Source organism: Stegodyphus dumicola, chromosome 9 (genome assembly GCF_044657685.1).
Source record: "Stegodyphus dumicola isolate Sdum_Otavi_A_Nest chromosome 9, ASM4465768v1".
In the NCBI taxonomy this organism is placed as follows: Eukaryota; Metazoa; Arthropoda; class Arachnida; order Araneae; family Eresidae; genus Stegodyphus; species Stegodyphus dumicola.
In genome coordinates this window covers 69,876,623-69,904,415 of record NC_140776.1, presented here as the reverse complement: position 1 = coordinate 69,904,415, position 27,793 = coordinate 69,876,623, and the positions used below count along the sequence as shown (strand labels likewise).

General features: G+C 36.4%; 2 protein-coding genes across 3 annotated transcripts in view; both read right to left on the bottom strand.

The window, feature by feature from the left end:
• Window positions 1–15,100, bottom strand: part of LOC118205620 (clavesin-1-like) — a 61,137-nt gene extending 46,037 nt beyond the window's left edge. Inside the window, exon 1 of the mRNA XM_035377911.2 lies at window positions 14,753–15,100. Coding sequence (XP_035233802.1) covers window positions 14,753–15,100 — 348 coding nt within the window. The remainder of the gene's footprint in view (window positions 1–14,752) is intronic.
• LOC118205619 (uncharacterized) overlaps window positions 1–27,793 on the bottom strand; it is a 73,510-nt gene that overhangs the window by 23,664 nt on the left and 22,053 nt on the right. The window lies entirely within an intron of this gene.

Here is a 27,793-nt window from a genome sequence, read left to right as displayed (position 1 = left end):
ACCCAAATGAAGAGATTCTTATTTTGTTTTCAATATTAAGGAGTACAAGGCTAATTAATATAAGACTCAATATTAAATTTAATTAATACTTAACTTTTCAATATTAAGGTTATAAGATATTTCTCCCGCATTCATTGGCATGGCTTCGTGGTGTGGTGGTCTGCACGCTGGGCGCGTATTCCAGAGGTCCACGGTTCGGTTCCCGGCGAAGGCGTTGCTGATTTTTCGCTTCTCTTGCTTCCAAAAAAATCCTAATGTCTCTACAAGGTTAATGAATTGATATTTACCAGCAATAATAATTATTTTATTTTTAAATAAAGCACTAAATATTATGTAAATTAAAAAGCTTTGCCTAGTGAGTAAGTTAGAAAAACAGTCATTGTGACTCAAATGTTTTACTCTAATGGCAAAGATTTCTGATGACTTTTAAGAAAAATACATTTGTTGCTATTTGCATGTGCAACGTAGGTATTATAAAATATTTTTATATTTATTATTATTATTATATTGATAATTAATGTGTTCATTCAATATGTATGCGCATAATATTGAAATATTTATTACTTTAATTTGTTTCAACTAAATTGCGTTTCACAGATTTTCGAATACATTATGCCAAATCTAAGCAATTAAAATTCTCACTCATTTTGCATTTACTTAAAATAAACCAAGACTAAAATTTTCAATAAAAACTAGAAATATTTGAAAAATTCAAATAATTTATTAAAATAGTTCTTACATTTTTTTAAATAGAAAAATTGGAAACCGTTCATATTCATTCAGATAAAAAGTTTACTTTCGACAAGAAAAATTTCTTACCAAGTCAGTATTTCTTAGTTTCAAAGTCAAGGTTCTATGCTTCAACGACGTCTACATATAGAATCTTTGTAAATAAGCTTCTTATACTTGAATGGCTCATCAAAAAATTTACATCACACGAAAAGACTACATTAAATGCTTAAAAGATTCTAAAATGCAAGAAAACGAATATTTTAAGTTGGAAAAACCAAAGTTTCCAGTTTGTGAATTTCTAAACAGCAATGACAAAAACGAATTCTAACAAGAAAATCAAGCCTAGAAAAACTCTTTTTTTTTCTGGTATTAGCAAAGTATCATTAAAGAAAAGTAAAAGACAAAAAAAGAAAGAAATTGGTTTTATGCCAGATTATACAATGAAATTTGAGGTTACGTTGCTCAAAACAACTGTTTGTTGGTCTTTGCATGACCAAAAAAGAAACAGAAATGTGTTTATTAGCTCAGAATTGGCACAAAATAGTACACAGATGCATAGACATATAGTAAGTATGTTATCACTCCCGGTACTATTAGTAGTGTAACACATACACTTAACACAGAGCAGCAGTTAAACTACACAATTAAAAAACATGCAGCTTATAATTTGCAATGACAAGAGGGGACGAAGTACATTATTGCAAAGTTCTTAGATCAGGATATATCTGAGACCACACCAATAGGTTTGATTTGATTTGTTGAATTATGGCAAAACACATGAAGGCTATCGACCTAAGATAGGGGATACCTTTGTGGAGGACTTTCTAAAGGACTTTGCTCGTACCCATATTACACAGAGAAAAAACCACGAAAACTCTCATGCGGCCAATCTGTTCGTTGGGATTTGAACGAGTCGAACTACTAGCAATCACTGTATTGACCTACCACTGGTTTGTGACCGCATTAACAGAGCACTGAAATATTTGAATTGAATTTAATTCGTGGAGGACATTTTAAAAGTAGATAGCTCATATTCACGTTACATGAAACATAGAAAATCGAAGAAAATCATGAAAACTCCATTCAGCCAGCTCGTTCTCTGAGATTTGAAATGAGTTAAGCTGACAGCATTCAGCGAATCAATGTTCAACAAGATTTACACAGAGCGTTATTTTGTTCAATCCCCATATTTGTCTGACAGTAACTCATCGCATTCTTCTCCATTTAGGTCACTTCAAAATACTCTGAACAGCCCGTAATTATTTTCTTTGAAAGCTTTAAACTACAGCTTGATGATTTCTTTAAAAAAAAGAAAGAAAGAAAGGTTTCTTTGGGAATAGAAATTCCTAGTTGCAAGCGAGACGGTGAAAAAATATCATACAAAATGGTGCTTTTATTGTTACTCGATAATTTTTTCTATTCACAATCAAAAACCAGCAGAACTTTCCGAATCAGGCAATACATGCAACATATTGTTTCTGGATGACAGTAGAATGAATTGAAATATGCGTAGAATTAAGCTCTTAAATGGCTTTTTAAATAATATAACTTAGTATAATAGTATAAAGTACTTCCTTTCTTAACTAAGTATAAACTAAAACTTAGTATAAAATAATAGTGACTTCAAGTTCAGATAAGGTCAAGTCATAGGTTATTTTTTTTTTTTTTTTCATATTTGCGCCCAAAAAAATTTAAAAAAGAAAGTAAAATTAGCATTCAAGGTCAAAGTTAATGTCCGATTTTTATGCATTCTATTTCTGCTCATTGCAAAGTGGCTTTATTACAGTTCATGGTTTTTTCATTCCACAACGTCCATGGCAAGTTACTTCAGGCAGAATATTTTTCCCTGGGGGAAAATAAAGTAATGGTATTCTTCAAAATTAAAGATATATTAATGTTTTGATTTGTACTCAGACTTAATATTTTGGAATTCCTTCATCATATACTACATTGACGTTGAAATGAGTATACGATACGCTGGCATCATGGACTTAATCTGTGAGCTGACTTTCATTATCAACAGTTAGAATATTTTGAGTGTAAAGATACCTAAAAAATAATTTATTTATATAATCTAAAAAACTGAAATTTTATACTTGTAGGGAAATCCCCCTACACTCGATTACTAGCTGTTCCATGCAATTTTGTACTTCTCTAGTGTGTTATGACGAGTATTATTATGTTGAGACTTAGAGAACATGACTATAGTTGATGTTTATTACTACCGTTGTTTATGTTTTCAAAAATGGTTTCTACTTTAAGCGATGGGCCTCTTATTTAGATGGTTGAGATGAGATCTTCCATTGCAGTTTTTTGCAGTATTTATCAACATTTCTAGCTACTACTGCTTCAATAACAAGATCATTTGCTAAAAATATAATCGAATTATAATAGCATTTTCCTTTCTTTTTAAATAAGAGATAAAATTCTTTTTATAATCATAAACAAGCTATAACTCGCAAATTGCATGTAGACATTTGACTTCGCAAAATGTCATGAAAAGCAACACTTTGATTGTTTTTCATTAATTTTAATAATAATTTTATTTTTTAAATACAGTTATAATTCTATGCAGATATCACCGCCATATGCATCACTTATTCTAGTAAACAATAATTTATAAGGCATTTCCTCCCTCCTTTCAGCATGCCTTCGTGGAGTAACGCTTAGTACAGAAAGGTCAAGATTGAAGTTAGGAAAATCATTAGTGATCATAAGTTTATGATCTTACTTAAAACTTAATTAATAATCTTAATCTTACTTAAAACTTTTTGTATCATATATGCACATTATCATGACCTGAACATTGTTTTCTTAACTTTCTTTCTCAATTTGCAGTGAATTTCCGCTTAATATTGTCCTTCAGATTGAATAAATCCACCAGAGCAGTTTTATGCATCTGTTATTGTGATAGAGCTCTTGATTCAGTTAGACATCAATACATATGTGTTGCATGTTTAGAAATGGGTGGAACGAAGAACCGCTGTGACAAATGGCATAATATTAATTTGTATGCCATTGTGTTGGCTGAATTTGTTCCCCTTATTCACATTTACATTTCCACATTCTTTGAAATTTAATTAAGACATAGAAATATGTCATACACTTCACACATGTATCTCTTGAGAACCTTCGAAGAACCTTTAAAAATGAAATGTTTGAATATTACAGCAAATTAAAAAAAATGTTTTGAATTTTGCTGGAGAAAATTGACTCTCATATCCCTAAAAGCACTACCTGCTATGGATTCTTTTCTTCATTAAATTCAAGAATAAGAAACACTCGGCGCGTATTCGACAGGTTCGAAGTTCGAATCAGGTCGAGGACATTGCGCGTTTCTTCAATTTTCTGACATCGAAAGTATTCTAAATGACTCTACAGTAGCGCCCGAACTAAAAAAGGTGGTGGATTCATAACCACCAGGATTTGCCGACGGAGTCCCCTAACCCCCAGTCGCCCTTTAATAGGAGGAGTATCAGTATCAGTATCAGTAGCGGGCGCAGCCCGACCCGCCTAACCAAACAAGTTGGTCTTATGGTCATGACAGGCCATGCCCATTTCAACAAATGAAAAAATGAAACATAAAATATCTAAATGAGAATAATCATGTTTAAATAATAATTATAAGCATAAAAGTGAAGAAAAGGAACAAATACAAACATTTAGACAAGAGCATACACTAAAGACAAAAAGAAAAAAGCGAATAACAAACACAAACAATGGTAACAACAAATTATTAAAATATACCAATTAGTGATGGCAATAAAATGCAAATATCATACACCGATTCCCACTGCCCAGCGCTCACCGTCAATAAATTTCATCACAGATTTACATAATTGTGCGAAATCTCTATAGCATAAAAAGGGATTTTCAAAATCAATATTTTTATTGTTTCTTAAGCCATCAAAGTAAGGACAGACCTCGAGGAAATGCTTAGCATCACCAAACAGATCACATAGTTTACATTTATCGTCGTTCTGTATCTTAAACCTAGCGAAGTATCCCGGGAAACGCCCATGTCCGGTCAGAAACTGGTTAACTTCAAAATCATTAAAGATAATTTTTTTTCCTAATCAGTTCTAAATGTTTCAATCAGCGACTTTTCCTTTTAGAAGAATTCCATTGTAACTGCCATTGCATAAAATAAAACGAATAAATAACTTTAGTTGCTATATTTTTTTAACCCTGAACATAAGGCGTCCCCGAAACACTCCCTATGGCAGCCTCTTTTGCGAGCACATCCGCTCTCTCATTACCGTATATTCCGATATGGGCTTTAACCCAACCAAACTTAATATTAAAGGATAAGGATAGTTTTTGGAAAAGATCTTTAATATCGATAATCAGACCATTATTATTTTCTGCATTATAAAGTGCATTTAAACAAGACATGCAATCTGTAAAATTATAGAAGTTAGAATTTCTTGCAAAATTACTTTTCAATATCCGTTTAAGAGCTTAGAGGCCGGCGATGAGCTCGGCTTGATAAACAGAGTTATATTTTTCAAGGCCCAATTTATAGTAATAGATCTCAGCATCAAAATAATATACAACAAAAGCCGAACCCACCCCGCCCTCATAACCCGATCCATCAGTAAAAATTTGGTATTCCGTTAAACAAGGATCATAAATATTATAATTGATAGAAATACGATTTGCCGAATGGATCACATGTAAATTAAAGACAGAAAATGAGTCAGCAAAAACTGGGATTTTATCATAGTTAAATAAGTCCTAAATATTGTTTCTTAATATAGCTTTATCATAATAAAACGTGTAGATTATCGAGAGAGGCGGAGTGCCTGCCAGGACGCAAAGCACCTCACTTGCACAGACTGTGTGGAAACAATGAGTGAGCGCGAGAAGCCACCTCCGCTGAATGGAACTGAGTTTCGTACGTAAGTGTAGTAACTCCCCAGGAGGAGTATATAAGGTATTTCTCCCGCCTTCTTAGCATGCCTTCGTGGTGCAACCGAAGGCATGCTAAGAAGGCAGAGAGAGAGGTCCGAAGTTCTAGTCCCGGCGAGAGCATTGCTCATTTTTCATGTCTCCTGCTTCGAAATGACCTAATGTCCCTACAAACTTAATACATTCAGTTACATTGTGAGTAAAATCATTTTTAAACAATTTCTGAATTTATTACTTGTCTGGCTGACCATATAATAAACACAAGACAAATAACTCTATTTCTTTGACTTGCTTCGTTCCACAGCTTCGCTGTTTAGAATCGGAAGTAATTAGCGGAATAACAGAAAAGACAAATTCACTGCTAGTCATACAAAATTTAACGCTTATTGGTTTAAAACTTGCACCATACGTAGACTTCGATTGGATCTGCAAATGCTTAGCATTATAGTGCTAATGCAAATCTTGTGCGCTAGTAAAGCTGCATAATGCGCTATAAAAAGGGAGAACAATAGACTGTTTTGAACAAGGAAATGGTGTTTTTCAGCTGTTCCTTTGCGTGAAAAGTTTCAGAATATCTCTTCAAAAACTAAATAAAATAAAATAAATACACACACATTGAAGCAAGTTTCTGGGTTTCATAGAAGAACTGGGGCTTATGGGTATTGCAAATCGCTCTTTCGAGAAAAATTGTTCTTTCGAGCTTTTCGGCCCTCGTATTGAATGAAATCAAGTAACGATGATGCAAATACGGAATCAGCAGGTGGATGAATAACAGCCAACTGATGAGAATGACTGAATCATCTTCATCATACCAGCATACAAGACGACTGGCATGAAAATAAGGCATCCTACAAATATTTCAAGAATCCAATAATTGGAATACCAAGAATTAGGAACTGTTGAACGACAAGTTACGTCAGCGTGTACCATTCGACCATTATAATGTGCAGAGGAGGGGAATTTTTCTAAAACGTTCATTGTGTTAATTACCGTTGGCTCTGGCAAGATCAGTAGACAGACAAGGTTGGTTGGTTGGTAACCGAGGAAGGGAACGCCTGACAGACAAAGTTAGATTCTTCCTAACGCTCGAATTCAATAATGCCACTTGACACAGAAGTGGGAGAAATGAAGACACTGCTTTGGAGCAAACGCTGAGCCAGAGACCTCAATCAAAGCCAGTGATGTGAACGTTCTGTTGTCGGGAAGAGCAAGCCTTCTACTAGTATAGTAACCTCGGTCTCTACCAGAGCCTGTACAGCTGCAATGGTGCGCTGAAAGTTGGACACGGAGGAAGGAACGGCATAACATTATCTTTACATATCAGCCTGTCGATTGTACGCACAACCACGATGGTCGTACTCAAGTCTGACGCTACCGCAGTACGAACATCATGAAACTTGGATTACGCATGACTTCTGAAACTACAATTTAGAGCACTATTAGATTTTACTCCCGCACCAGTTTAATTCGAATTGTTCGCACATTGAACAGCTAACGCGATATTTTTAGAGATCTAGAGATTGTCTTCATCTTTGAAGATTTGGAGCCCTCATTACCTAAAATACATCCCTGCGGCTAGGACAGAAAAAGTAGAACAGAATGAAGAAAAGATTCGGTCTAGGATCAAAGCTTCCGACGGTACTACGATAAAGGATGCTCTTTCAAAAAGAATTTCGTAGTTGGAAAAAACGGGAAAAATATCAATAGTTTGGATCGACGATCAATTAATGAAAAAGGGCTCAAATGTAAATAGGGTTGCTCTTCGAAACTATGTTTTAGATTTGTTTCCTTTCGTTTTAAATAAAATAGCCAGTCGACAGAGAAAAATTTATTTTCTAGTAATGAAAGATTGGTATGAAAATTTTAAGGTCGTTTTAATTTCCACAGTGTAATGCTTCAGAAAAAAACCTAGCTTTTCAGACAAAGACGCAGCAGAGAAATTCAGATCTCAGTTTTTAAAATTCATTGAAGAATTCTGCAATACGTTTTCAATGTAATGAGACGGACCAATGTTGCAGTTTTGCTATGGAGCAACTAAATTACATCACAAAGGTTCAAAAGTTTGTTCTGCGTTTCAGGTTTTTAATGGTAGACTCACTTTGTTTTCTTGTAGAAATAGTAATGACTTCAAGTGCAAGTATTTCCTCAATAATCATTCTAAAACGCCTCCTGCATTGCAGGGGGAGGGGAAAAATGAGCAGTAGTCCGTTGTAAAAAAAAAAAAAAAAAAAAAAGGAATAGTAAAAAGCTTGAGTAACAAAAGCCTTTTCTAATGAATAGTTTGAAAATTCATTCATTAGAGAAATCAAATATTACTTAGAACAGAAAAATTTGAGGTTTAAAATTATCCTAATTCTCATTGATGCTCCAGGAGACCATGCTAAAGCCCTCGCAACACTGCGTTCAAATGCGGAAGTTTTATTCTTACCACATTACACCACTTCCTTACTCCAACCAATAGATCAAAGAATCATATAAACATTCAGAGTCTATTTCATCAGGCATGTTTAATCTTCTTCAAGTATTAGACGATGAAACCCACAACACGCTAATGGCATTAAAGCAATTCAACATGAATGACTGCATTGAAATGAGTAAACTTACTTGGGAACGAATGAATTGAATTCTTGCTGGTATCACTTCTGAGAAGTTGTTAATAATATTAAAATATTTCCATAAGATATAGAATGAAGCTAAAGAAATCGTACAAAAGCAATTGGCCATGAAGGAGTTTTCAGACATGAAAGAAGGAAAAGCCAAATAATTCATCGAGAAAACGACAAAAAAATAACGAATGAAGAATTTAATGATCTTATAACACCATCTGACAGTGAAAGCAAAGATATGGCAGAAGACAAAGTGCTTTAACTTATAAGAAGTTAATCGAAAATTTAAATTAAAGCGCAATTGTCTGATTTTGCAAAGAAGACTGACCCACGTGAAGAAAGAAGAGCACACTTTATGAAAGAGAATGAAAATCTCTGCGCTCTGAAAAACTGTTTACCGTAAAACTTTTAGAGAGATGGGTCAGTTATTGGTCCAAGCAAAAATCATAAGCTTTTTTAAAACATAATTGCATCATGTATTGACTCAGAAAGCAAAAATAAAAACTCTTTCAATTTACGTCGGCTTTATTTTTCTTTTAGTTGCAATAATATTTAGATTTGTTTAAATTATACATATTTTCTTAATCTGAACTACACCTAACACTTTTTTCATAGAAAGTTAACTTTGCGAAACTCGATTTTGCCAGGTAAGCAATGTATTAATAACGTAACCACCCGTTCAGAAAAATTAACTTTACTAATTCTGTCATGCTATCAAATGTAAAGGTCACCCTGTAAAAAATTAATCTTCAAAGCGTATACCTTTTTCAGCGGAAACTCTGATATTATCTTTCCTCTCGCAATCGAAGGTCATGATACTCTTTCATGTGATATGCTTTATAACAGGTTTCATCAACCAGCCATTTTCACCACAATAACAAACAATTTAAAAGAATATTTCGCCGAAGTAGTATAATCTGAAAATAGCAGCAGCACATCATTGCGTGCTTGCGTGCGTCACTTTCTCCAGCTTGATTTTCAGCTTGCAGGCAAGTTCTTCGTAACCTTTTAATAAGTTTCTTTTCATTGTTTCTGCTTACCTGAAGAGTACTTCAGTCAATCTGTAAGTAGTGCACGTGCAACATCGTGTACTGATCTGCGTTGTATAAGATTTTCCAGAGAAATTGCTATAATATGGAGGCTGACAGAAGTCACAAATCCAAAACAAAACTTTCGTACTTGGTAAAAAGAGCAATCAGGTTGGCATCGTTGTAAACGAAAACAGTTTTCTAGAAACTGCTTTCCTGAAATATGCATTTTCCCCTCAATGGTGCTCACGAATTTTCCGATAATAAATCTAGAAATTTTTGATTATTTATGTTTTCATAGTTAAAAATTAGACCATAACAAACAGAAAAGAATCGAATATTGATTTTCATATTCGCAGATGTAATAACGTAATAAATTTTTTTAAAAAGAGAAGTCTTTCCATTAAATTTCGTGTATTTTCCTAACAACTATTCATAAGAAACAAAATATCAATACTATTATCTTTAATCGTATTTTACAGTTTTGCAATTAATATTATGAATGTAGAGCAAACCGTAGTGAGAAGATACAACTTTTCTGGTATAGCAGAACAGAACATTAATACAAAATATCTATACGTGTGATTTGCTTAGTATCTGTTATATTTTTCAAAAGGAGTATCTCCAGTGTTTCCCAAACATTGTTCCAATCGGAATTTGATAGCTTAAAAAAGTTTAATTTGGAATTCTTCGGATTGTACAAGTTTAAAAAATGCCCTTCAAATATAGCGGAAATGTTTATTGTTTTCCTATATTTTTTTTACTAACGTTTTCTAGAATTTTAGTTAGTAAATCTATTTTATTGACTTGAATGAGGACATAGCATACCTCAAAGACTGGTACACAATTAATAGCAAATTTATTTCTCACCTTACATAAGCGCAATCGAAACTGTCAAGAGCAGCAACTGTTCACGTTTATGCGGTACTATACATTCGCATCTATTTCTTACTGATAAGCCGCGAAGACAATATTCAAGTTGAAAAACTTTATCTAAATTCCATTTTTAGATGTCCTGAATTATGATTAGAATAGAATGGAAGTTTGGTTTAAGTTTATTGCATCAAAGTCAAAGCTTTCCGTGCAATGTCCAGAAAAAAAAAAAAGAGCTCTTTTTTTATTTCTGAAGAAATAGCGACTGAAGATTCATTTTTGGACATGTATGAATAATAATTTTTATCGAAACTAAGTATTTTAGCTATTTTAGCGATTATATTTCAGCAGATGGACTTAGCTACCTTACCCCAAATATCACAGGAATGTGTAAATGTTTCTCAATTGTGTTCTCAATCGATCTATTTTGGTTTTCTGCACCATGGAGACAACTACTTTCAAATTATCATCCGTTCATCGAAACTTACACCAAGCAATTTCTTTTTTTTTTTTTTCTCGGATGAATGGGTGGGAGTTTGTTAAAGACACCTTTAATATACCATTATCATCTGCGTCCATCCAAGACCTTTCGTGATCAGATAACGCATGCACTGCAGGTCTTTACTAGCGGACGTGGTCCATTGGGTTTGGGAGTAATTTAATTCTGGCATGGATGTGGGTAATACAACACAAGGTGTATACTTTATAATCAAGAGCCGCCCAGACAGTATAGTGGTTATAGTGGTTAGGTGAGCCTAATGTGGTATCGAAAGGCCGGGTTCAAATCCCGAAACGAAGGCACGGATATTTGTAAATGCATAGTATCTTTGTCCTCTCGTGTGGTTTGGTCGTAGGGCAGAAAGGTGGAAGGCCCTCGGACCACTCTCCGAGATTCTCTCCCCAAAATTGCGGTGGAAGAAGTTCAGCCTCCTTGACGCTCTGGCAACCATTCCATGAAATACATGGACAAAACAATTCAGAACACTGATAAGAAATTTGAACAATTACCGCTGTTGGTAATATATATTAAGCCTTTATACACGTGACAAATAATTTTATATTAACTACTGAAGTCGCTTTAATCTTTTGTATATGTTCTCTAGAGAGGAAAAACCTCTTTAATCGTATTCTATTTATACTGTGTTGTTGCACTCTGACAGTTCTAGTTGTCTGTATTTCAACACTAATGCTCTGAGTTAGTGTTGTCTCTAAGTCTTCCCAACTTAGTAGGCAGGTTTTATATTTCATAGCAGCCCTTGTATGCTCTTTCACGAGTGAAGCGTAGCGTCCATTTTTGGACTCAAAATTTATATAATTTTGTGCCATAGTATATTTTTCAATGGCACGTTTTCATGAACCAAAACATTAGTTACTGAAACAAAAGTAAGTAAACAAACAAAACAAGTTGTTATTTTTATTGAATATCATTTAGAATATTCGAAATATTAGAATGACCTTTGGGCCACCCTTCATTATACGCCACTGAAACCGTTTCTCAACATCATATAGGCTGTGGAAGAATATCAGTTGGACATCTGGTGTGTTATGACAAGAACTTTGAGCAGTGAGTATTAAATAGCAGAATACCTTTTTCGTACATGGAAAAATATACATAGTTAATAAATTATTATAATTGCAGGAAGTAATATAAATTCTTTAGTAAAACTCTCATGAGCAACTTTGTAAGGCCCTAATACGAGGGCCATCCAGGAAGTAGATTACGTTTCCGTCTGTGTCCGCTAGGGGAGGGGCTAGCGCGGCCATCTTGGGGTCAGAGCGTTGCGCAGCTCAGTCTGCATCTAGCCGTGCTAGTGAGAGGTTCGTGCTGTGCTCCGTTCAGATACTGTGACGGTTTGAAATGTCTGCGTTAATTGAAAATCCCGCGAGCTGCGAGGTGCGCTCAGTAATAAGGTTTCTGACTGCAAAAAACTGTAAACCGATAGAAATCTATCGGCAGCTTCGTGAAGTGTATGGGGACAACATTATCACTGAAGGTGGAGTGCGTCAGTGGGTCATAAGATTTCAAAATGGCCGAACCAATGTTCACGACGAAGATCGAAGTGGGAGACCCAGCATAGTGACCGCCGAACTTCTCGAAAAAGTCGATGCTAAAGTCCGTGAAAATCGAAATTTCACAATAACGGAACTTTCTTTGAGTTTTCCACAAATTTCGCGAAGTTTGTTGCACGAAATCATCAGCGAAAAGCTTGGTTACCACAAGTTTTGTGCAAGATGGAAGGCAAGAAGAGGTAACGAAGTGGTTGAAGGCGCAGGCGGCCGAATTTTTCGACGAAGGAATTTCCAAGCTCGTACATCGCTACGATAAATGCCTTAATTTGTATGGTGACTATGTAGAAAAGTAGTATTTGAGTGTGGCTTTCATCTGTATATAATAAAATTTGTTTCCTATACTTTGTTTATTTTTTTATTCCAAACCGTTATCTACTTTCTGGATAGCCCTCGTACTACGCGAAGCCCTCTCTGCTGTAGGATCTTTAAACCCTTCCTCGAGAAAGTATCACATAATTTTTTTAAGTAGCTTACATGTTTTTAAAAATTATGATATTATTAGCAAAAAGGATGTAAAAAATTGAGAAAGGAAAAGAAGTAATTAAATTATAATGTGAAGTAATAAATAAATGTGGAAATTAAATTTTTGGACGTTTTATCAAGGTAATCATTGGTTTATAAGTACCCAAAACTAAATATCTGCGTGTCAGCAAATAGATTAATATGAAAAATTTAGAAATGGGAAAAGGAAAAGAGTAAGTTAATAACGACACGACAAGCAAACAAACAAAAGAAACGATTGTCTGTCAATGTCATTTAAAAGCAAGCGAAAGGGAAAATTTTCGCTACTGTTTATCTTATACACGATTTGCAGCAAAACCATTCTTCTTCTCAAATATCATTTAATAAGACTATTACTTTAATTTCAGTATCTTGTTACGGTGCTTAGTATCAAATGTGGTTATTCGTATCTGCTAATAATTCTTATCTGCTGTGACGTCTTATATTTGCTTCATTTAGTCTGCTCACCAAATTCCAGAATCTTTCACATTTTCTCTAAAATGATAAAAAAGTCAAGCAAAATTACTTCTTTTATTACACAGCTAATAATTCATATTTATTTTTCTTTTATTCCGTAAGAAATTTTTTGAGAAGAAATTATTTTCTTTAAGAAAGGTTATAAGATATTTCTTCCGCCTTCTTAGCGAGACTTCGTAGTGTAGTGGTCTGCATGCTCAGCGCATAATTAAGAGGTCCGCGGTTCGATTCCCGGCGAAGGCGTTGCGTATTTTTCCTCTTGCCTGCTTCCAAAAAAATATGTAAAGTCTCTACAGGGGCACCCGAACTAAAAGAGGCTGGATGATGGTTCTCCACAGCCAGGATTTGGCGATTGAGTCCCCTAAAAACCCCAGTCGCCCTTTAAGGGGAGTCATCACTTTTGCGCAACACAAAAAGTAAGAATTTTGGCTGATTTTCGAGAAGTCAAATTGTTATGGTCATAGAGATATGAAATTTTCAGTGTGTGATCTCTATACATAGATATTATGTTTCTTGATTTATTTTACTAATAGTGTATAAGAATTTGTTTTATAAAGAAAAAACAATCTGTATTTTCCCAAAAATTTAAAATTTGTACTAAAGCACTGCGCGCAAACTGAGTGTAATACAAATCTAGTTACAATAATAATTTTTACAATTTTGTGATGAAACATCATTAAATATGATTCTTCACCTATTTAAATTTTGAAATATCAAAGAATATTAACACCATTGCAATAAGACCTTAGAAAACAGAAAAGCGTTAAAAAATTTTAAGTAAAATTATATAAATATTTATAAATAATTTTTCAAAGAAAAGGTAGGTGCATTTTTTCAGCAATATCATCATGTACTTACTCTGAAATTTTAAAATCAGTAGCTACGATACATTTTTTTTTTAAAGAATGCGCGCAAGTATGAAAATCACCATTTTTAGAAAAATGATTTTAAAGTTTCAAAATATTTTCTCTCAAATAACACTAACACAGTTAGGCTGCTATCACACGTTGGTTTGTTTCGGAAGAACAACTGTTTGGAAAATTTTTTCTGCTTTGTCATAACAGCCAATCACCATAAATCGCTTTGGGGTTAACACAGGGAAAACTGGTTACCCATTACAAACAAGCTGATAGCATTCGAAGCTGATAGCTGATTTGTTGAAAACGAACAACTTGCAATTTTTTTTGGAAAGGAAGGAAAAAGTCGCACGTCTTTATTTCAATAGCAAACCAGGCAGAAAATTTGTCCGAAACAGTTGTTCGTGTGAAACAAACGCCGTGTGGTGGTGGTGGTTTATTGAGTACGGTAAAGCACATTAGGGCTATTTGCCTAAGGGGAGGGATGCCTTCGTGGAGGACTTTCTAAGGGAAACTGGCTCGTATGCACGTTACACATGGGGAAAACCACGAGAACGCCCATGCAGCCAGCCCGTTCGCGGGGCTCGAACCTCGGACCGAACTACCAGTGTTCAGAGATTTTACCGCTCGGCCGCTGGTGGGCCAAACGCCGTGTGATATGGGCCTAAAACTGCCCAGCTGCATACACCATACCTACTTGTTCTTCAATAGCTGTTACTGCAACAAGTTTGGCTCCTTTTCTTTCTCTGTAAGCATCTATTGTAGACATCTCTGCCTTTATTTTGGCTGACTGAATACGACGTTGATCAGTGTCTGCTGTAAACTTGACCGCATTATCACTAATTCGGTATCCAAGTTCATTCCTAGTATGTAATCGCCCAGCTTGAACTTCGTTGTATATAATAACTGCTTCATTTACTGCTGTCTTTACAATATTATAACCACACCCGGAATTTTTAGGACACAATTTCCAAATCAAGGCGTTCAACGATTCATTTGGATTCTGGGTTTGTCCTCCTAAACACCTTTTTAGTAATAATGGCATATACTAATATCTTTAAACATATCTTTTGATAGCATCCATTACAGGTGGTAGAATTGAATTTTTATGTTTGTACGATCTCAGATTCGCACTCGCTCTTTGATATGTACACCACGAATCCTTCCCTGTTGGGCAAAAATTGTGAGTAGGTTCCACGTCGGTTGAACGTTTGTGGTAAAATATTGCCACCACTGCTTTTTGCATATATTACAGAATTGTAATGTTTTCTAATAGCATTTCCTTAATAAATTGTCAATTATTGTATTATTTTATTAATAAATTGTCTTAATTAATTGGTTTATAATATCATCCGTAAGGCGACCTTTTCCACTGAGAGTTTTGCCCTTACTAAGTTTCTTCCCCTTCATTTCTTGCTTTCGTAATTTAGTGCCCATTCTTTTCTGAATGTGTGCGACACACTCAATTTTACCAATATACATGATGTTAACAGTAAAAATTAAAGCAATCTACGAGTGGAAATTCGTAAGCAGCCGCGCGTACAAATGTAAGCAAATGTCAGGTGATGATTTAAATGCTCGATCTGGCAATATTTACCTCAAGATCGGTTTCTTTAATTCATAATTTTTAAGGTTCTAACTCGAATATCGTTACACCGTTTGTTTTTTAACAGACACAGAAATGCTTACAGTTTCTAAAAATGCAAAATAATAATAATAATAATAAAATTCGATTTTTTGAACGTGTAAAGGTGATGACGCCCTTAAAAAAGGGGGAGTGTATAAGGTACAAATAGGGCGCAGCCCCATCCATTTAATCGACAAGATTTTATTACAAACAAGTGCTGCGCCAAGCAATAAGTGTATAAGGTATTTCTTAGCGAGCCTTCGTGGTGTAGTGGTCTGCACGCTCAGCGCGTAATTGAGAGGGTCCGCGATTCGATTCCCGGCGAAGGCGTTGCATATTTTTCATCTTTCTTGCTTTCAAAAAATCCTAATGTCTGTACAAGGTGAAATTTGCACAGCCCCTTCTCAATTTTGAAGGGATACAAATCTGAGGGTCTTCTATCCCTCTTCCCCTATTGTCATCTCGAGCAGATTTTGGAATAGATGGTATTTTAAGCGCATCTGTGCCGTAAAGACACTATACATTTACAAATTTCCTTGTCTTCTCAGGGATATAAAAAATTAACTTACCTATTCACATCATATAACACACACACACACACACACACTAAGGAGGAAAAAAACTGAAAAATAATCATATGTAATAAAATCAGGAATCATTTGATAAATATACAAGCTGTAGAAATGATCCTATGAAGTAGGATCATTATAAACCAAAAGTTCTCATTTGCAGTGTAAATTTATTTAACAAGAGCAGGGAATAAGAGGCACACTGAAACACACAAAATTAGTGACAGTTGTAGTGATGATGTATGAAAGTGATTCACGAAAATTTAAACTGTTAAGAGATACAGAAGATGTTTGCAGAAGAAAAAGAATAACTGTCTCAACCTCGTCTGAATCCATGGAAGGTGGTTACACATATATTACTGGTATTTACTCGAAATAAGACTCCCCTTTATATTCAGGGTACATTTTATAAAATAAAAATATATGTTAATTTTTAATGAAAGCATGATCCCGATTAGAATTTATTTGTTTCTGACAAAAAAGAAATCAAGCCGCCTAATTAAATACAATATTTTTACTACAATATTGAAAGAAAAATTAGGAAAAACTAATAATATATAATTGTATATTACTTTACCCCAAAAGACACACCAGTAACTAGTGTAGCGGGTGCAGATTTAAACTGGAATCTCTACTCGTGGCTATTATATATGGAAATGACCTGTGTAGCTTATTTATTATTTGAACAGTGTAATTATTCTATGCATTGTGCTAATTTAATTCTTTCTTTTCAGTCTGTAATTCCATTGATTAAATTACCCAATTTTAAGATCCATATTAAATTCCAGAACAAATATGTAGCAAAAAAAAAAAAAAAGGGTATTCTATTTTTGAATAAATACTGTATTTTTGTCTGTTTCGATACGAAAGATTTCTTTTTTAATATCTCATGGCTGATGTGGAAGGCTTTATACATAACAGTATTTATTGCTGACACTTTAGCCGACTTGCAATACTTAGCATACTTTTCTTTGCATTTCTTTTTTTAACTCCAAAAATATTTCGAAAAGTCTGCTTGTGCCTATTTGGCTATATCAAAGTTAAATGATCAACGTTATCCTCGCTTTCTGCCTTCTTTCTTGAAGTACCAAACTTCTTCCAATTTCTCTTGATTAGAAAGAGGAAAGAAGGATAAGATACATGTTATGGCCTTCTTATCAGCACGTGCTTGAGAAAATTTATGTATCGCTGTCAATTTCAGAGGTGAAAAAAATCAAACATTTTCACAAAAATCCAGATCCTATAACGTTCTCGTATGTATCGAATTCTTTACATAAACAGAAAACGGCTAGGAAACACGTTTTTATGCAATATAAACACAAAATTCCAAATTGGTTTCTCTTAAAGCACAAATTTAAAAAGGTTTTTTTTTTCTTTTTTTCTTTTTTTTTTTTTTTCCCAAATACGTCTGTATTAATAGATGCAGACGAAGTTTAACAAATAAAATATATAATTAAAACTCTTAAATAGCAAAGTTCCTTTCTTTAATATAGTTTTGATCTGGAATTCAACATGAAATTGAGTAATAGTTCAAATATTTTGTAATTTTCATGACCTGTTAAAGTAGCCCCAAAAGAATACCGACGGAAGCTTTTAGTCAACAACAGATTAATGTCTCTTATTATATAAGAGGGAATAATTGCTATTACAGGTAATAAAACATAATGGTCATTGCCAAGTATTTTAATATAATTAAAATCTGGTGGAACTTTATATATAAGTAACGAAAATGAGCGTGTGCATTTTAAAATGGCGATTAGCATTGAGTTTTGTGCCGGAATATAATGCTAGATGAGTATTTGAAGAATTATTTGAGAAGATGAAATGAGAAAATAGATATAAAGGACGAATAAGGTGCAATCTCCGAGCACAACCACGGCTTGGAATATGTAAATGGAATTACGTGTTCATGAGCGCGTTGTCAATGGCCATCCGAGAGTAAACAATTCGGTAGAAGGATGGCATAGGTAAGATGACCAGACGTCCCGCTTTCGGCGGGACAGTCCCAATTTTTAACAATTTGTTCCGCGACGTTTTAAAATAGTACCAATTTTTTGAAAGAATTCACGATAAGCTAGGGAACGGCCGGAGAATACGTTTTTCGGCGGCCATGTGGCTACTTCGCCAGGATATGTGTCTTATATTCTTTTTGTTAATTTTATAATGTTAAATTTTAATATTAACAAATAATTGTTGACAACTGATGATCGAGAACTGCTTATCAAAGTTCGCATTATTAATCAGTTGTTAGAATTCCACCACCGTTGTTTGGACTTCATGGCATTTTTTGGCACTGGCATTGACGAAAACATTTTATAACTGTCTCTCAGACGATACACATTGCTAGAGCTAATTAAACAAGTCATTTCAACTGCGTGCTAGAGCTAATTAAACAAGTCATGTCAACGAATCAGCTATTCAGATAACTTAGGTACGTTATTTATTTATTTATTTCACATACACATAAATTTTCTTGAATTTAGCAAACAGTACTCTTATTGTTTATATTTTATAGTGGCGGCGAAAGGTCTAGCGTCGGTCTTGAAAGTCACGCTTACGACTTACATTACGGCAAATTCAGAGGAAAAATAATACAAGTTAATACTGTTATTATTTTAAAAGAATTATGGGATAAAAATTTAAATAATTTTTTAAATATACACTGGTGTGCAAAAATTAAGGACGAGACGGTTTTTTCAATATAACTTTATACAAAAGCTTTCCAAATCAACACATTTAATACCGTAAGATCCCCAATACGTAAGGACATGAGTAATGTAAGCAACACTTACTGAAAGAGAAATCAGAGGGATAAAAAGAAGCTTTATTGAAAAAGTAGCATGGAGCGCAATGCGACTGAAGGCCGAAACATCCCTGTGAAGGGTGTCCAGCAAGAAACATCCGGTCTTTAATAGGGATATGATCTCCCCTGACTGCTAGGCAGGTTTCACAGCGTCTGCCCATGCTGAGAATGAAGGTGTCAATGAGTTGTTGAGGCATTGCTGCCCATTCGTTTTGCAGCGCCAATCGAAGCTCCGGAATCGTTATTGGTGGTAAGGTACGAGCTGCCAAGCGTCTGCCTAGAAAATCCCATACGTGTTCGATGGGATTGAGATCCGGAGATCGTGCCGGCCAATCCATACGTTCAATATCCTCACTCTCTAAGAGCTGTTCGGCAGCTACTGTGCGATGACTTGGTGCATTGCCGTCCATGAAAAGGAACTGCGGACCCATAGCGCCTCTCAAAAGACGCACATATGGAAGAAGAATCTCGTTACAATAACGGGTCCCGTTGACTGAACCTGCGTCGAAGATGTGAAGGTCTGTACGACTACCAAGCATGATGTCTCCCCAAACGAGAACACCGCCACCTCCATACTTGTCCCTTTCAATGATGTTCGAGGGATGATTGCGGCTTCCCCGTTCTCTCCAGATGAGTATGCGATGAGAATCGCTACTCAGACTGAATCTGCTCTCATCTGTAAAGAGTACTCGTTCCCATTCATTGTCCCTCCAATTCCGGTGTTCCCGGCACCACAGAGAACGCCTTCTCCGATGGGCAGGCGTTAGAGGTACACACCGTACAGGGCGTCGTGCAAACAGACCACCATCGTGCAGTCTTCTGGCCACGGTAAAACGCGATATCGGTCGTCCAGTCGCCTGTGTCGTGTGTCTAGCGATTTCTCCCGCTGTCTGCCGCCTGTTTCTTCTGGCCTGTAAGGCAATATACCAGTCATCTGCGGGTGTGGTTCCTCGTGGACGACCACTACTAAACCCCCGGATAGCTGTTCCTGTAGTTTGAAATTGTCTCCAAAGTCGTGAAACGATGCTGTGAGCAATTCCGAACTCTGCAGCCACACTTGTCACACTGCGGCCTTCCTCCAACTTCCCAATGATTCGACCTCGGGTAAAAGCATCCAGATGTCGTCTAACAGATTGATTATTCGCCATTTCTCGCTGAGGCAGCAACTCGGTGTGATTTTAACTGCTATACGGCGTGCAATCTCTTTGCCAGAAATACTGATCTTACACCGACAACATGCTTTATACTACTCAGACACTCCCCCATTACGTCTACCTGCATATCTGCGCATGTGCTACAGTACATCACCTTGCTTAATGTCCTCATTGGTCTTTCTGTCCGCTCTGCCTCTTTGTTCAGGTGATATGCTAATTTTTCGACTTCGTCCTTAATTTTTGCACACCAGTGTATATGGAGCAACACAAATATTCATAGAACGCAAAAAGAGTACTGTAATATATATTTTTTAAATTTCAACATAAGTACAATTTACAAATATAATACATTAAAAAATTACGTATAGTATTATTTTATTCTTTGGCATATTTCTCATTTGAGTGGATTCTTTTAGTAGATTGCTGTCGTTTTTTTGTTGAATAACTTTTGGTCAACTTGTGATGTACAAGATCAGAAGAAATTATTGTGATTATTAGCATGAAAAGACATAAGTCCTTTTGCTAATGATAATTTCTTTTATTTGTCTCCATAAATTGTTTTCCGAAAGAATTCCTGCATTTTGGAGGAAGATGCAGTAGTATTTAAATATCTTTTATATTTCTGTGTCCCCGAGTGCTTTGAAATATGATTCTTCCATCCGGGCGAAATAGAAAATATTACATTTCTCACATTTTACCATGCAATCGCTTTTTTTTTTTTTTTCTAACAAAGGAAATTCACTTCTTAGATCATCTTTGAATTTACATCTTCTGTTCTTATTCATTATGTTAAAAATCTAAAGAAGTAATTTATTATAAATTTATAAATTATATTATAATTTTTTATGTATATATATTGCTTAAAAACACAGTAAATAGGTACATAATTACATGAACGCATTTTATTGATAGTTTAAAAATTAAATTAATTTGTTTGTTATAAAGTTGTAAGGATCTTAAGTTTTACTAACGTTTATTTTATTTTAAATCTTTACTATCACTTCTTATTTTCTACTTCCGGCCAGAATTATAAGCGTTAACGTATTTATGCAAAATTTGTCTGGCGAACGCCAAGTATTTAAGTTGTGGCCTTTTGCCAAGCGAGGAGAGGAAGCAGTTAGTCGAGCAGGCCGCTTACCTTAGAAGTTTTACTCAGTTGCTGGTTGCCTTCCAGGCCAGAGGTTTAATCCTCTTGATAACTTTAAACGTATTGTAGTGTTCACAGTTCTCTGTACTACATACGGCTTCCTGTTAATATAAGGCCAATCTTCCACGTTTATTATTTTAAAGTTAAATTAGAGTTTAGTTATATTTTTATATTCTTACGTTTAGACCACAAGTAGTGGGTCTTTGTATTCCGAAGTACGGAAGTTATTGTAAATAGAGAAAAATAAAGGGTTTTGTAAACCCTTCTTGTGTATCCTGTCTACTTCCCACAGTTATTGAACATAGCTTTAGTAAGCTCCCTGTTCCGGGTCAGGACAGTTAATGTTTCCAAAGCAAGTAAAGAGGAACACCAGTCCTGATAGTGGCGCCCGACGAAAAAGAATAACCATGGTCAAGTTTCAAGAAGAACCTGTGGTGCCTGCAGAAGCGGCTCAGAATCCAGAAATACCAGCTGCCGCCCTGGAAGGATTTGGTTACATCGTCCAGACCATGAGCGCTTCGATGAAACCAGAAGCAACATTTAATGGAAACTCACCGGTAACCAGTTTTTTGGAAAAATTGGATGACCACTTCATGCTCTACCCCGTGCACGAATTTCGAAAAGTTACCTTAGCTACCAGCGCTTTGACGGGCCAAGCGCTTAACTGGTTCAACTGTATAGGCAGAAGTCTCTTAGGGTCAAGCAGGAAGTCCCATCTATACTTACGAGAATTTCAAGACCGCCCTACTAAAAGCCTTCCCTGTTGTAAGGGATCGTGCGAAATTAGAAACGGAACTTTTCAGTATATATCAGCAAAGAATCGAAAATCTCTCAAGCTTTATTTTAAGAAAAATTAACGTCTTCAAACTCTTGTATGAAAACCGTCCGGATCCTGAGATAATTCAAGTGATTTTGCCGAGGTTACTGCCCCAAGTGCAAGACTTTATTGAATTAAGAAATCCGACTACACTGGAAAAGTTATTTGAGCTAGCAATCCAGTTTGAAAGTAGAAGAACGGCGGACATTGAAAGAAGACGCCAATATCAACAGCGAAACCAATTTGGTGCGCCAAGACTACAGCAAACTCAAGCACACGGCTACGGAAGCAAAGCGAATCATTGGGCAAGGAAACCCGAGCATTCAAAAACAGCCGGCGAACGTCGACAGTTCAATAGCAATCCAGGAAAAAAGTCTCAAGGCCAGTGGAAAAAGAAGGAAAGCACGGAAATGAAAAATAATTTAAACTAAAACGGATTTCTGCTGACGAGAGGGTGCGGAAATCCGAAGGCCACGAAAACCCCTCTTCCTTCAAGTTAAATACAGTAATGGTGAAAAATTTGAGTCTTCCGAAGATTGAAGTGTTGGTGAATAATATCCCAGCCACCGCACTCCTGGATACAGGCGCGCAGTGTTCCTGTGTGGCAGAAGATTTTTTTAGGAAGTATTTTCGGAAATACCGCATATATAATTCGGATAATACGACAGTGTTAGCGGCGCAAGGAGAAAAATGTAAGTGTATAGGTAAATTACCGCTGTATGTCCGTATCAAGGACGAACAAGTAAAGGTGATGTTTTTCATAGTAAAGAATCTGCAAGCACATATTATTTTAGGAATAGATTTTCTTTCAGAGGCACAAGCAACGCTGGATTTTAACGAAGCGTCCCTTAAGCTGACGATGAAACCAGTTCGTGGAGAAAAGGCTGAACCGCCGATGTTAAATCTTGACCACCTGCCTAATGAAGAACAGCGAAGAATCCGACAAGTGGTAAGTGAATTTGCTTCGTTATTTAGTGATATTCCAGGATTTACTCAGGTTACTAACCATAGTATTGACACCGGAGATTCAATGCCAGTTCGCCACAAAGCATACCGGTATGATAAGAATAAGGAAAAAATTATAGAATGGCATATCACCGATATGCTACGTAAAAAGATCATAACGCCCATCTCAAGTAGTTATGCTAGCCCGGTGGTTTTATGTAAGGAAAATAATGACTATCCTTTGACACATCCAAAAAGGTGGAGATTCGCAATTGACTACCGTAAATTAAACTCAGTAATCAGAGGGATAAAAAGAAGCTTTATTGAAAAAGTAGCATGGAGCGCAATGCGACTGAAGGCCGAAACATCCCTGTGAAGGGTGTCCAGCAAGAAACATCCGGTCTTTAATAGGGATATGATCTCCCCTGACTGCTAGGCAGGTTTCACAGCGTCTGCCCATGCTGAGAATGAAGGTGTCAATGAGTTGTTGAGGCATTGCTGCCCATTCGTCTTGCAGCGCCAATCGAAGCTCCGGAATCGTTATTGGTGGTAAGGTACGAGCTGCCAAGCGTCTGCCTAGAAAATCCCATACGTGTTCGATGGGATTGAGATCCGGAGATCGTGCCGGCCAATCCATACGTTCAATATCCTCACTCTCTAAGAGCTGTTCGGCAGCTACTGTGCGATGACATGGTGCATTGTCGTCCATGAAAAGGAACTGCGGACCCATAGCGCCTCTCAAAAGACGCACATATGGAAGAAGAATCTCGTTACAATAACGGGTCCCGTTGACTGAACCTGCGTCGAAGATGTGAAGGTCTGTACGACTACCAAGCATGATGTCTCCCCAAACGAGAACACCGCCACCTCCATACCTGTCCCTTTCAATGATGTTCGAGGGATGATTGCGGCTTCCCCGTTCTCTCCAGATGAGTATGCGATGAGAATCGCTACTCAGACTGAATCTGCTCTCATCTGTAAAGAGTACTCGTCCCCATTCATTGTCCCTCCAATTCCGGTGTTCCCAGCACCACAGAGAACGCCTTCTCCGATGGGCAGGCGTTAGAGGTACACACCGTACAGGGCGTCGTGCAAACAGACCACCACCGTGCAGTCTTCTGGCCACGGTAAAACGCGATATCGGTCGTCCAGTCGCCTGTGTAGTGTGTCTAGCGATTTCTCCCACTGTCTGCCGCCTGTTTCTTCTGGTCTGTAAGGCAATATACCAGTCATCTGCGGGTGTGGTTCCTCGTGGACGACCACTACTAAACCCCCGGATAGCTGTTCCTGTAGTTTGAAATTGTCTCCAAAGTCGTGAAACGATGCTGTGAGCAATTCCGAACTCTGCAGCCACACTTGTCACATTGCGGCCTTCCTCCAACTTCCCAATGATTCGACCTCGGGTAAAAGCATCCAGATGTCGTCTAACAGATTGATTATTCGCCATTTCTCGCTGAGGCAGCAACTCGGTGTGATTTTAACTGCTATACGGCGTGCAATCTCTTTGCCAGAAATACTGATCTTACACCGACAACATGCTTTATACTACTCAGACACTCCCCCATTACGTCTACCTGCATATCTGCGCATGTGCTACAGTACATCACCTTACTTAATCTACTCATTGTTCTTTCTGTCCGCTCTGCCTCTTCGTTGAGCTGATATGCTAATTTTTCGACTTCGTCCTTAATTTTTGCACACCAGTGCAGTTACTTTATCAGGTTCAATGTTCCGTCTAACTTTCTTCGGGAACATGCAAGGACCTGACTCGGAACAGAGAGCTTACTAAAGCTATGTTCAATAACTGTGGGAAGTAGACAGGATACACAAGAAGGGTATACAAAACCCTTTATTTTTCTCTATTTACAATAACTTCCGTACTTCGGAATACAAAGACCCACTACTTGTGGTCTAAACGTAAGAATATAAAAATATAACTAAACTCTAATTTAACTTTAAAATAATAAACGTGGAAGATTGGCCTTATATTAACAGGAAGCCGTATGTAGTACAGAGAACTGTGAACACTACAATACGTTTAAAGTTATCAAGAGGATTAAACCTCTGGCCTGGAAGGCAACCAGCAACTGAGTAAAACTTCTAAGATAAGCGGCCTGCTCGACTAACTGCTTCCTCTCCTCGCTTGGCAAAAAGCCACAACTTAAATACTTGGCGTTCGCCAGACAAATTTTGCATAAATGCGTTAACGCTTATAATTCTGGCCGGAAGTAGAAAATAAGAAGTGATAGTAAAGATTTAAAATAAAATAAACTTTAGTAAAACTTAAGATCCTTACATACTTCCCGCCAGAGTTAATTAGTTTGAAACTGAGGTCTAAAACGACCTTGTTGAAAACTTTTAGCTCTAGAATCTAACGCGAGGCCAATCTTTTACAAACATTTTTCGCTAGAAACTAGAAATTTAAAAGAAAGAAATTTGTTTTTACAATAGCAGCTCCCAGGACACGCAATTTTTTCATCTGTACTGCATCTAAACAGGAGCTTTTATTCAAATCTGGTTCCTTCCAGAGATCTGGAAGAAAACTAGTTTAATGAAATGTTACACAATGAAATGGCAAGTAACATGTATAATTATATTTCTCTTAACATTCTTATTTCATTCATGACTATTTTAATTATCTCTCTCCGTGCTCTCTGACATGTGTTGTAAAAGAACACCAAACACGAATGTGTTTTATGTCTACGTGTTCAACACTTCCTCCTACAATCAAAGCACTAACGTGTTAAAAATTCAACATACCAAGACCTCGTAACACACCCTAACTTCAACTCTAAACCCTGAGGTACTATTCTGAAAGTGGCTAACTCTGAAGTGTAGCGTCAGAGAGCCTAACTACATTCATTCAACCTTTAACACATATTCACCATGATTTAGTCTTTTTACAGTCACACGAATAAAAAAAATTTTAACATTACTTTCACTTTTACCATATCACGGTATTTCTTAACATTTGAAATAACAGTTCACATTGTATATAAGAACATATTAACATGCCGTTAATTTTACGCATTTGACAACATACATTAGTAGTACATTGTTAACTTCTATTCTTTTCAAAGCAAGTGCCAATTTTTCTACATTGAAATACTTCATTTCAAAAAGTCTTTCAGACTAAAACTTCTTTCTTGCCAGAATGTTTTAAATAAAATTTATACAATAACTTTTACAATATTTAAGTCTTTACACATCGCTATTATACATCAACTTTAGTTTTACACGCGAGTAATTGAAAAACATAATACCAAAATCGGTAACAACTCATTTCTCGCCCTTTTGGCGATAAAGGTAGACCTCGCATGAGGTAAAACTTCTTGAAATCTGCCACTTGCAGTAAGAATGAAAGATTAACTTAAGTTTGCAAAGTAACATAAAATTTTACTTATCTTTGTGATATTCGGACATTCTTTTCTGAGCCCAGTCCTGGAAAGTAGCGTAGATTTTTGTTTGATTTATCCTCCTTCGTGTGCGGGCTCGCCCTTCAGTGCCTTCCTCTAGAAGCTTTCTTTTTTTTCCAGTTCGGTCACCCTTGAATACCTCCTTTTTCGCCTCTGCCTGTGGTCTTGGCCGTTTGATGGCAGCTGGTCTTGGCGGAACCGGGATTAACTTCTTTCGTGTTCCTGCTTGGACCTCGTTGCTGGCCGTTCAAATTTTCCTTGTAACTTTTCCTCCGCCGCTGGTGGTCCTTCCGCAGTTCGGCGACATTTGCTGCGGAGAGTCCTGTCGGATGAGTAGATCTTCCGTTTTAGAGCCGGGTTATAGTTGCCGTCATTTCTCCTGGCTCTCTTTGCATTCGTCGTCCTTCTCCCTTCTTCATTCTGGGGGTATTCGTGAGCTCTCTTTTCTGGACGGTGGAAAGGCTTATTTTTCTTGCTACCTTTAATTTTCCCGCGGGGAAACTTTCTTTTCACTTGCTCCTGCCTCTTAATGGCTTGTCCTTGTACTTGTCGTTGTTCCACCTCTGGAGCTTGTGCCTGCGGTGTCTGCCGTGCCGGATCCTGCAAAAGATCTTTGAAAATTTGCATTTTATTACGATCATAGTAGGGTTTGATTTGATCAATGTTTGCGGAGCAGGTTTCCCATTTCTGGCTTTTAACACTACTACACCGTGAGTTATTTTTTCTATGACATATAGTCCTTCAAATCGTGGAAAAAATTTGGCAGTTTTATCTTCTGGTGCTGAAGAAAGTGAATGCTTAATTTTTAATACTTCATTCCCTACTTTATAAGTTACTCCCCGTCGTTTCAAGTCGTAATACAGTTTTTGTTTTCTCTGTGCTACTTCCGTATTCTTTTTTGCTTCTTTAATTAGTTTTTCTATATCACCCATTTTAAATTCTGGGGCTCTTTGTTGCACATAAAATAATTTATCTAACGGCGTTATAATCTTTCTGCCTAAAAAAAACTCAGCAGTTATTTTTAGGCAGTATCATGTTTGTCGTATCATGTTTTGCGGTCCTAAGGGCGAAAGCAAATTCATTGACATAGTTATCCCAGCTTTTATGAAAATTTTTAACATAACTACGGATAATTTTCACTATATTTCTATTGACCCGTTCCGCTATATTCGATTGCGGCCAATACGGGACCATTTTTAAATGACGTATGCCCAGTTTTTGGCACATGTCTTCAAATACATTACTTACAAATTGAGGACC